The 12,580-nt window shown below is 43.3% G+C and overlaps 2 protein-coding genes across 2 annotated transcripts; one reads left to right on the top strand and one right to left on the bottom strand.

Annotated features, from left to right (window-relative positions):
* The first annotated feature begins 2,968 nt into the window (after positions 1-2,968).
* On the top strand, positions 2,969-3,949 carry LOC146974877 (paraneoplastic antigen Ma1 homolog). Its single transcript, XM_085798961.1, has one exon. It carries the CDS (start codon positions 2,969-2,971, stop codon positions 3,947-3,949), a length of 981 nt encoding a protein of 326 aa, XP_085655087.1.
* Positions 3,950-11,547: 7,598 nt separating this feature from the next.
* LOC146974876 (olfactory receptor 1-like) lies at positions 11,548-12,580 on the bottom strand. The gene has a single exon (XM_085798960.1). The coding sequence runs from the start codon at positions 12,568-12,570 to the stop codon at positions 11,548-11,550; it is 1,023 nt and encodes a 340-aa protein (XP_085655086.1). The 5' UTR covers positions 12,571-12,580.

Here is a 12,580-nt window from a genome sequence, read left to right as displayed (position 1 = left end):
GGCTTACAGCAGAGCAGAGTGACTGACAGACCCGTGTTTCAGATCAAACACTCTATATAAGTGATTGCCGTCGAAAGATATAACTATTTAAGACTTATATTAACACAAACACTCCGCTTACTTCTGCTTTAATGACTCTGAATGAGGCTTGATGTATAATTTTATGTATTTTAATGTATACATCTCCATGGCACTGATGATCTTTTAATCAAAAAGAAAAGTAAAAACACAATGTCTACTTATATGACAACTAAAGCAGTAAAATCCAACAAATTACAAAATAGAGAGAGCTGCAACTGAACCTAAATGGGTAGCATTTATTTGTTAGACAAGAAACAGTAAAAAATCAAAAATCAATTATGCCATTTTATAAAACAGAAAGGTGAAATCCGGCCATCTGATTGGTTGTTAACTGTGATGAGCATATTCATTAGATTCCCATGACGTCACTGTGTTTCTGCGCCGCCATATTTGTGTCTGAATCAGGGCAATCTGGACACAGATCACAGCGTCACGTTACCAGAACAAGTGGAGTAGTAGGAGGAAATCAGCAAGAGACCGAAAATTGAGGTTATTTGAAAGATGCCAGGATTATATTGTGCTGTTGACTGTGATAGCAGTCGCCAAAGAAACCCCAGACTGTAGTTTTATTCCATCCCAAAAGACGTAAAGTTATAGGCGGAATAAATATGTAACCCCGATAAAAATACTGTGGGTTTACTGAAAGTATTTGTTATGATTTAATGTCAAAACAGTTGATTTTGTGTTGCATTCATGAGAAAAAAATATAATTGTAGTTGCTTCATGGGACCACAAGAGGGCGCTTTAAGTATGGTCAATGGGAAAGGTGTAGTCATGCGTGCGTTGCATGCTGGGAACAAGACGAGCCAGAATTGATCTGATATGGATGCTGTTGTGAGAAATCGCTAAGCGAAGTTACCGCTGTTTTTATGCAAAAGTATTTTATTTTTACAGTTACGACTCTGTATCATTATTTTTGAGTTTTCCAAGAGTGCCCGCACGACTGTAAACCGGAGGAGACGCTTTGTTTGGGTTTCTAACCGAGGACTCCGGTGAGTTGCTGTACTGTGTTACGGTGCTATGCTAAGATGCTAAGTTGCTAACGGCTAATGAGCCCGAGTTTTCAGTTGATTATATGTGCAGAATGTTGAACTGTGAAGTCATAAAAACCAATCGGAGTCGACTGAAAGTGTTTTAAAGATGCTGTAACGAGTCAATATGTTAAGTTTGAGTTGGGAAAAAGTGCATTTATTTTACGAGTGTCTTAGTAATTTTCACTGCGTCATTCCGACGCCATGTTCAATGTTAGTGAGTGGAAACGAGCTCGGTGTGTGGTGAAACGTTACTTGATATGTACACACAGACGTTCGCTGATTTTTCGTAGTTTAATTAATATGTTTAAATTCATTTTTGAAACTGTGAAATATGCAATTTGTAAATGTAAACGAGAAACATGATTGGAAGAAGATCAGAGTTTATTTTTGTAACATGATTAATATAGTACTGTTAAAAAAAAACACATATTAATGGTGACCTGAGGTTTTTTTTTATGTCTCATAATGCAGTCACTTAATTCTTTGTGGTCAGTATTAGTTACATTTGATTTAAAGAGAGAAATAGATATAAATCTGTACAGATATTAATGACTGCTAGTTAACTTTTATGTTCTACTATGCAGATTGGTTTTTTTATATGCCGAATTGCTGAATCTACATCGAGTGTCGAGTGACCAGGGGTTTCTGTCTGAGAGAGGCGGGAACAGAGAGGAGGCAGATTCCTTCATCTTCATTGTCGTCGTGGAGAATCGTCACCTGGAGGAAGTATCCAACCAGCGCGCAGTAACATACATACACAAACACATACTACCCGGGTAGACCACATATACACTGAATAGACTTTGACTTTGACAAATATGGATTCCAACTAAACTTTTGACTGGACACATTGAACTTTGATATCGGAACAGCTAAGAGCTGAAGGGACAATTTCTTTTATTTTTGTTTATTATTTTTGTTTGTTATTTTTCATACCTTTGGGGATTTTCATCTCAACATGTTTCAACTTGAATTTTCATGCTGTGAGAATAAACATGCTTGTGTTTACTACTAATCTTCCCTCGCTCCTTGAGACGAATTAGAAAGAAGTTTATCTTTAGTGGTCTAAGCAAATCACAGAGCGTTACATCCTATTTTGTGGCGAGCTAGCCAGGAGCGAGGGTTATATAGGTTAACTGTACAATACAAACTGTTATTTTGAACATAAGAAATTGCCATTTAATTTATCTGATTATCCCTATTATTAATTTTCCCTTTTTTTGTCCTCTCTCTGACTTAAACTGAGGATAATGGCAGACAGTAGTGACAAGCTGTCTGTGTGTGTGTCTGGTGTTACCGGTAGTGATGCCGATCAGGACATCATTGATTCCCTCAAGAAATATGGCCCTGTAGCTGGAATAAGGAGAGTGCAAACCACAGGAGGATCAGATGGAGAAACAGTCATCGTCGAGTTCCAGTCAGGAACTACAAGAGCAAATGTTGAGCCTCTTCTCCCTATGGAAGTAGTGAATGTGACCAACCCAAGTGTCAAGTGGCAAGTAGACCATGTTCCAACACTCACCTCGTCTGCTGACCAGTCCACAGCTGTTTTATCTGCACCATCCACTGACTCCAGTAACAGCAGTGACTCTGATAATGGTGCTCACTCAGACAGCAGCACCACACCTCTCGTGCGCAGAAGCAAGAAAAAATCTGGACATGGTAAGCCCCTCACACCATTCACACCTACCATGACACACAATCCAAGTGCTTCAAGTACAGTTAAAAAGAAACACCATGTACATACAAATCCCCCGAGCCCCACCTTGAGTAATGAAGTGACAAACCCACCTGAAGTCCAACGTGTTGTTGTGGAACATGTGATCAAAAGTCAACCAAACAACTCCAAGTGGATGAGGACATTCTCTGGTAAAATACCCAAGCCCCCAGGTGAGGCAGATTATGAGACGTGGTCGTTACATGCAGAGTTGATGTTTAATGATGACAGTCTTTCAGTCGATGTACAGCGGAGGAAGATACTAGAGAGCCTGCTTCCCCCAGCTTCAGATGTGGTGAGGCAGCTTGGTACCTCTGCACATCCCAGACATTATGTACAGCTGCTTGACTCTGCATATGGACTTGTTGAGGATGGAGAGGAGGTGTTTGCCAGGTTCCTGAACACTAACCAGAATCCAGGGGAGAAGGCATCTGATTATCTACAGCGGCTGCAGAGTCTCTTGTGCACCGCTGTGAAGAGAGGTGGCGCAAAGCAGGTAAATGCAGACCGACATTTACTGAAGCAGTTCAAGCGTGGCTGCTGGGACCACAGCCTGGTCTTACAGCTGGAGCTCAAGAATGAAATACCTCCCAACTTTGCAGAGCTGCTGCTACAGGTACGTACTGAAGAGGACAGGAGAGCATCAAAACATGACAGGATGCAGCGTCACTTTGGCTCCTCCAAGACAAAGCCTTCAGTAAACATTCATTCTGTGCCTGACATCTCTCTCTCTGATTCCAATGCCAGCTTACTGCAGTCATACATCTCTGAAACTGAAAGCCTGAGAAAGCAAGTGGCCCAGCTACAGATGCAGCTCAGCAGCAAGAAATACAAAAAAGACAAAAAACAGGAATTTAAAGGTACAGTACCAACAAATAACTCACCTGCACCAGTAGCTGAAGCACAGGCTCATCATGTGATGCCGCAGAACACACCCACTCCAAGACCTCAACCTAAGGCCTGGTTCTGTTATAAGTGTGGAGAGGACGGCCACATCGCCAGGAACTGTGACAAGCCCATGAACAAAGCCCTCGTAGACCAAAAATACACAGAACTGAGACACAAGCAGGACGAGTGGAAGGCAAGACAGCCTTTAAACTGGAACGGGTTCCAGTAACGGGACCTACTGGAACCGAGGACACAGAGGAGAGTCCCCTATCAAAATGGAGATGTGAAACCAAATGTCAACAAGCCACGGCAGCCACACGTCGGCTCACAAGAAGATTGGTTGGTTCGAGGCATGTAGCCGGAGTCACAGTTGGCGGAGTTCAGCAAAACTGTCTAATGGACGGAGGCTCACAGGTCACGACCATCACCAAATCCTTTCATGAAACCCACTTACCTTCTCATTCCATCATTCCCATAGAGGACCTCTTGCATATAGAGGGAGCTGCAGGCCAACACGTCCCTTACCTTGGCTGCATTGAAGTTGACATAGCTTTCCCAGAACATTTCACAGGAGAGCCCAAGGTGGTCACGACGCTGGCTCTAGTTGTCCCCGATCCCAGAACCAGTGTTGAAGTTCCAGTTCTCATCGGCACAAACACTCTCGACATCCTGTACAAAGGTTTCAAAGAAGGAACAACAATTTCACCAGACTGTGAATATGCCTCACTCGTCAGACACCTGCAGAGCATTTACTTGTGCAAGACACAACAAGATGGGAGAGTGGGCAGAGTGAAATTACAGTCGAGGAGCACCATCGTCATTCCGGCTGGAAAGAAAATGGCAGTAAATGGCCGTGCCAGACATGTCTCCACTGTTCATGGTGCACCTCTCCTGGTGGAGTCCCCCACCAACGTCAGTCTGCCAGATGGCTTGATATCCTGCAGTTACATCATGGCAAGCCCACGTCAGACCTCCTTTAAAGTTCCCATCCTCCTCAAGAATGAGTCTGCACACGACATTATAGTTCCAGCCCATCGAACTCTAGCAGAACTTTCAATGCCACTGTCCATCTCTCCATTGACCTCCACCCACGATATTAAAGGGGAAGTACCCACCTCCAACCAGACCAACATTACGGCCCAGTGTTTCACAGCTGGTCAAGTGGATCCTGAAAACTCGATCAAGTTTGAGTTCACTGATTCTCCTCTGTCAAAAGAATGGCAAGACAGGATCACCAGGAAGCTGAATTCGATTCCTGAAGTCTTCGCCAGGGGAGATCTGGACTATGGACACACGACAGCTGTAAAGCACAAGATTCGCCTTTCTGACCCGACGCCTTTCAAACAGAGGGCAAGGCCAATCCATCCATCAGATTACGAGGCGGTCCGCCTCCATCTGAAAGAACTTTATGACGCAAACATCATAAGGGAGTCAGAAAGTCCGTTTGCTTCGCTCAATCACAGAGAAGTGCTGGTATTCCTAGACGATCTCATTGTGTTCTCCAACAGCCTGGAAGAACATGAAGAGCGGCTTTTGAGGGTGCTGAACCGACTAAGAGATTTCGGTCTCAAATTGTCACCGGAGAAATGTCACTTCTTCAGGAAGTCTGTGAGATACTTAGGTCACATAGTATCGGAAAACGGTGTGGAGACCGACCCTGCTAAGATCACAGCACTTACCTCATGGCCCCGCCCGAACAACATCTCCGAGTTGAAGTCGTTCCTCGGATTCACAGGCTATTATCGAAGGTTTGTCAGAGACTACTCCAAGATTGCAAAGCCTCTAAATGATCTGACGGCTGGATACGTCCCTGCAAAGAAAAAGAAACAGGAGAACACATCAAAAGGTCAAAGGTCATTCTCCAATGTCGACTTAAAGAAACCATTCAACGACAAATGGACACCCTCATGTGAGGAGGCATTCAAAACCCTCATTGAGCGGTTGACAACAGCACCTGTACTGGGATTCGCCGACTCCAAGAAGCCATACATACTCCATACAGATGCTAGCTTGCATGGACTTGGAGCCGCGCTGTACCAGCAACAAGATGGTCAAATGAAGGTTATTGCATATGCCAGTCGAGGGTTATCCAACTGTGAACGCAGATACCCTACTCACAAGCTTGAGTTTCTCAGTCTCAAGTGGGCGATCACAGATAAGTTTGCTGATTACCTCTATGGAGTGGAGTTCAGCGTGCTAACCGACAATAACCCCTTGACTTACGTCTTGACCTCTGCAAAGCTGGACGCCTGTGGTCATCGTTGGCTTGCTGACCTGTCCAACTTTAATTTCAGCATCAAGTACAGGGCTGGCAAAAAGAACCAGGACGCAGATGGACTATCGAGACGTCCACATGTCCCTGCAGAGATCGATGACAGTGCAGCAGTTGAGGATGAACGAGTGCAGCAGTTCATGTCAAAGTTTCTGAAGGAGGAAAGTGAGGACACTTTCCCTAAGGAGGCTATCAAAGCCGTCTGTGAGCGACATCAGCTGGACAAATTCACCGAGACTGAGGAAGGAAGTGGTCACTTACCTGTCATCGTGGAGTGTCTAGCCATGGATGAACGTGCTATCTGCCCTGAATATGCTCAAGCTGACCTGCTTCCTGGATCCACTACACTTCCCAGAATGTCTCAGCAGGATTGGGCTGTGGAGCAGAGAAATGATCCAACCATCAGCAGAGTAATGGACATCGTCAGAGCAGGTAAACGTCTCACTTACCGTCTCCGGCAGAAAGAGGAAAGAGAAGTACAGTTATTACTCAGAGTTCAAGACCGGCTGATATTGAGTGATGAAGTCCTGTATAGAAAGTGCAAGGGTGAGGATCAACCTACCTTCCAGCTCGTTCTCCCGAGGAAATACAGACAGATGGCGCTGATGAGTCTCCATGATGATGTCGGTCATTTGGGATATGAGAGGACAGTAGATCTGGTACGTGCACGGTTCTATTGGCCGAGGATGAGTTTAGAGGTCGAGGAGATGATCAGAAGATGTGAAAGGTGCCTTCGACGCAAAGCAAGGGCAGAGAGAACAGCTCCCCTCGTCAACATCAAGACCAGCCGGCCACTCGAGTTAGTGTGCATGGACTATCTCTCCTTGGAGCCAGACGGCCGTGGCACGAAGAACATACTTGTGATAACTGACCACTTCACAAAGTATGCAGTTGCAGTACCCACTCCTGACCAGAAGGAGAAGACGGTAGCCAAAGCGCTGTGGAATAACTTCCTTGTACACTATGGCATACCTGAGCGCTTACATAGCGATCAAGGTCGCAACTTTGAATCCGCCGTCATCAAGAACCTCTGTGACCTCCTGGGGATAAAGAAATCGAGGACGACGCCTTACCATCCACGCGGTAATCCGGTAGAGCGTTTCAACCGGACCTTACTCGCGATGCTCGGAACCCTCGAAGAAGTGGATAAAGTGATGTGGCGCGATCATGTGCAGCCATTAGTCCACGCCTATAATTGCACAAAGAACGACACTACTGGATTCTCCCCATATCAACTAATGTATGGCAGACAGCCAAACCTGCCAATTGATGTGGCTTTTGGATTGAATCCTGGAGGACGGAGGAAAGTCACTCACAGTGAGTATGTGAAAAAACTCAGGGAAACACTGGAGGAGAGTTACAGACTGGCTGTTGAGCACAGTGATAAGACGGCTCTACGCAACAAACAGAGGTACGACTTGAAGGTCAGAGAATCCACTCTACAGGTTGGAGACCGTGTCCTCGTAAAAAACGTCGGGATAAGAGGAAAACACAAGATTGCAGACAAGTGGAGTCAAACCGTCTACAAGGTGGTGAAACACATCGATGATTCTCCAGTGTATGTAGTGGCTCCACTCACCTCTGAAGGCCCAGAGAGGACATTACACCGAGATCTACTCCTACCTTGTGGATTCCTTGCACCTTCCGAGTCAGCTGAAGTCGATGAGGTCAGTCAGAGTAACCAAAAGGAGAAACCTGTCAGAACCTCCCGGAGAAATCCAGCACCAGAAGTTGAGGAAGCAGAACATTTGCCTAGCGACAGTGATGAAGAGATGGAAGTGCACTATTCATCAGGAAGTCAAGGTGAAGTTACTTACCCATCATTCACTGTTGTACATGACATTCCCAGAACAAAGATCAAGCCTCCCTTGAACTTGGATGTGAACCTAGAAGGGTCAAGTCTTAACCCGACAGCTAGAGAATTCTATCCCCAACAAGTGGAAGAAGAGGAACACTCAAGCACATCGCAGGTTCCAAGTGTGGAAGCAGATGTGGATGTTAACTTGCCTGCCGACCCCTTACCTGTCGATGATGTAAACTTACCTTCAGACAACTTACCGGACGAGACAAACTTTCCTGTGGAGACAAACAACTTACCTTTGGACAACTTACCGGATGAGACAACGTTGCCTGTGGAGAAAATAGACCTACCTGTTCACTTACCTGTGGATGAAAGTCTAACAGTACCTGATGAACCACTCGCTGGACAACCTGAAAAGGAAATTGACAACACAGAACTGGAAAACCAAGGAGCAACGAGAGAGGAGAGCAAAGGAGACAACGTCAGAGAGGATGTTGGACTGACAGATACAAGTTCTGCTCAGGATGAAAAAGAACCAGAGATCAGATGGCCAACCAGAGCTAGAAGAGAGCCTGACAGATTATCATACAAACATCTTGGAAACCCCTTGACTATGGTCATGCGCTCCATACTGCATAGTCTGGACCAAGTTTTCACAGATGCCCTTGACTTGCCCATCCTACCAAGCTCTTCACCTTCCCCTTACACAAGCCCAGTTATTGATATTTAAGTGTGTTGACATGCAGAGACGCATGCCAATTAAGGGCGGGTGGATGTAACCCCGATAAAAATACTGTGGGTTTACTAAAAGTATTTGTTATGATTTAATGTCAAAACAGTTGATTTTGTGTTGCATTCATGAGAAAAAAATATAATTGTAGTTGCTTCATGGGACCACAAGAGGGCGCTTTAAGTATGGTCAATGGGAAAGGTGTAGTCATGCGTGCGTTGCATGCTGGGAACAAGACGAGCCAGAATTGATCTGATATGGATGCTGTTGTGAGAAATCGCTAAGCGAAGTTACCGCTGTTTTTATGCAAAAGTATTTTATTTTTACAGTTACGACTCTGTATCATTATTTTTGAGTTTTCCAAGAGTGCCCGCACGACTGTAAACCGGAGGAGACGCTTTGTTTGGGTTTCTAACCGAGGACTCCGGTGAGTTGCTGTACTGTGTTACGGTGCTATGCTAAGATGCTAAGTTGCTAACGGCTAATGAGCCCGAGTTTTCAGTTGATTATATGTGCAGAATGTTGAACTGTGAAGTCATAAAAACCAATCGGAGTCGACTGAAAGTGTTTTAAAGATGCTGTAACGAGTCAATATGTTAAGTTTGAGTTGGGAAAAAGTGCATTTATTTTACGAGTGTCTTAGTAATTTTCACTGCGTCATTCCGACGCCATGTTCAATGTTAGTGAGTGGAAACGAGCTCGGTGTGTGGTGAAACGTTACTTGATATGTACACACAGACGTTCGCTGATTTTTCGTAGTTTAATTAATATGTTTAAATTCATTTTTGAAACTGTGAAATATGCAATTTGTAAATGTAAACGAGAAACATGATTGGAAGAAGATCAGAGTTTATTTTTGTAACATGATTAATATAGTACTGTTAAAAAAAAACACATATTAATGGTGACCTGAGGTTTTTTTTTATGTCTCATAATGCAGTCACTTAATTCTTTGTGGTCAGTATTAGTTACATTTGATTTAAAGAGAGAAATAGATATAAATCTGTACAGATATTAATGACTGCTAGTTAACTTTTATGTTCTACTATGCAGATTGGTTTTTTTATATGCCGAATTGCTGAATCTACATCGAGTGTCGAGTGACCAGGGGTTTCTGTCTGAGAGAGGCGGGAACAGAGAGGAGGCAGATTCCTTCATCTTCATTGTCGTCGTGGAGAATCGTCACCTGGAGGAAGTATCCAACCAGCGCGCAGTAACATACATACACAAACACATACTACCCGGGTAGACCACATATACACTGAATAGACTTTGACTTTGACAAATATGGATTCCAACTAAACTTTTGACTGGACACATTGAACTTTGATATCGGAACAGCTAAGAGCTGAAGGGACAATTTCTTTTATTTTTGTTTATCATTTTTGTTTGTTATTTTTCATACCTTTGGGGATTTTCATCTCAACATGTTTCAACTTGAATTTTCATGCTGTGAGAATAAACATGCTTGTGTTTACTACTAATCTTCCCTCGCTCCTTGAGACGAATTAGAAAGAAGTTTATCTTTAGTGGTCTAAGCAAATCACAGAGCGTTACAAATAGTTGACTGCAGGCAGTCTATCAGTGGCAGCATGGGCTGTGACAAGTCTCACTAAAAGAGGGGATTCACTTTTTTTTTAATAACATGGATATATTGAATTCTGCATTTTGATTACTTTCTTATTAATTACTCACTGATTCTGCATTTAGGGTCTTTTATTTCTGTATAACAGACCGTTACTAAGTAAAACGGGCCGTTGCTAGGGACGCCGCTCTGATCAGCGGAGCAGGGCAGAAGAACTATAAGGATTTTTACCTTGTGTTTCATTTTTACCAGCTTCAGACTAATTGTGATGTTAGAAAAATGACTTGTAGCTGGTTAGAGGGAGAGTGGAGGCTCTCTGCCTCCCTCACCGCTGCTGGAATCAAACCTGCGATCAGAGCGGACAGAGCAGACGGGCCAGCGCAGTGTCACAGCTGTGACCAGCTGTGTCTGTGCCACCGCGAGTCCGTGACACAAACGTGTCCCAAACCGTAGTCTCTTATGACAGACAGCACTACATAAATGCGCACATCGTAACATTTACATGATAATTCATCAATCTACTGATTGATTATCAAAAAACAACTACACACGAGTCGACCGAGAGGAGGGTGGGGAGCAAACAGCGGAGAAGTGACCGGACTAAGGACTTTGATCAACAGTACGTCTCAAATTAATTAATTAATTCATAAACTGTGTAATACGTGGGATAATATAGAGTTAGTCTGTTGTTATAGAGATATAAACCCAGACAGGATGCATGAAACCCTGTCATTTTGTCAAGAAACTGTCATTTCCATCCTGCGGTTTGCATGCTGTCATATGAGGAGACCTGTCAAATCGGACACAAATATGGCGGCGGTCCCTTCGACGTGACGTCACTGCAACCTATGAATACCACAGCTACTATTCTAAAGCCTTATCACAGCATGGCTATCACTCCGCATCAGGCACGTAATGACTGGTATGAATGAAAGTCAGACTGTTGCAGTAGGTAGCAAAAGGCAGCCTGTGTTTTGACGACGTTAACAAATAGACTAAATTACCGTAGTTGAATTCACATGTTTATGATGAAACTGAAACTGAACATCGATTAATTTTCACCTCCAGGGAGGGTTAACAATGGTGGAGTGGACTGAGCAGTGGCTTTCACCTGAAAAAAAAAACTGGGGAAAAGTAGACATGCAGTGCTACCGTCCTGAGATGTGGGACTATTTTTCTCACAGTGGGGCTATTTTATTGGATAATGTATTTCTGGTTGAAAAAAAACTACCTGAAATTGATTGCTTATTCCTCTTTCATATTGCCATTATTGGTAACCGTTTCATAAAAGCAATATATAATTTCAGTCCGTGATATGCTCACTATGAGAAGGCCCCTTAGCCGTGGTATAATGAGCGTATACCATGGCCTGTCGTGATATATTGCTTAAGTAACACCAGAGAAGGACTTTGGTAACACTCCAGTCAGTGCCAATGTTACTATGATAAACAGTTCACCTTCTTGAATGAAGTTATATTGCTGAGCCTACTTCGTTTGCAAAGCTTCTTGAAAGAGTTCAACACTTCCTCTGTCTTTAAAGAGTATATTATAGGATTGAGCAAAGCTGGTATAGTGTGTGTCAAAGAGGAGTTTATGATTCTAGCATTAGGATGGATATAGGTGGCCACTGAAGCAATGTTGGTTCCCACAACTGGGAGAAAGAAAATAGCCACAAGGATCAAATGAGAAGTACAAGTTTTCAACGCTTTGAGTCTCTCTGCTGCTGATGCAATCCTGCTCAGTGCTATAGAAATACAAACATATGTGATTGCTATCAATATAAGAGGACAACAAAGTAGAAAAATGAAAGCAACATATGCCATTATATTATTTAAAGAAGTGTCATTACAAGCCAGACGATACACTGGTGCATGATCACAGAAAAAGCTTTTCACTACCACAGATCCACAGAAGGAAAGACGATTAATAAGTCCAACAGTAAACGCTACTAGACATAATAAAAAAATCCATGTGAATAGCAGCATTGAAGCAATAGCTGGTTTTGTCACAATACTATGGTACCTTAAAGGGAAGCAAATTGCTATAAATCGGTCATAGGCCATAGTGACGAGTGTCCATGACTGTACACTTACAAAGAACAAAACAAAGAACATGTAACTTAAGCAAGCCTCATAAACAATATACCTCCTGTCAAACAAAAACATATCCAACAATTTGGGGACAAGAGCAGTGCTGCCACACAAATCTGTCAACGCCAGGTTGAACACAATCATATATTTAGGTGTATGAAGAGTCTTGACCAGGCAGATAACTGAGAGAAGGAGGCCATTCCCAACAACAGTCATGATATAGACAAAACACAGAAACACATAGTAATAAGTAACATGAGGGATGTTGGAAAACCCGCTGACATAGAAATATGTGGGACGAACAAATGTGGAATTAAATATGGTAGCAGCTTTCTCTTCAGAGCCCATTATCAATGTCTGTTTCCTGGACATAAAAAGAGAA

The sequence above is a fragment of the Trachurus japonicus genome, chromosome 14 (genome assembly GCF_045865225.1).
Source record: "Trachurus japonicus isolate A0001 chromosome 14, Traja_1.0".
Classification (NCBI taxonomy): domain Eukaryota; kingdom Metazoa; phylum Chordata; class Actinopteri; order Carangiformes; family Carangidae; genus Trachurus; species Trachurus japonicus.
The sequence above is the reverse complement of the archived record's forward strand: the minus strand, read 5'-3'. Positions and strand labels throughout refer to the sequence as shown.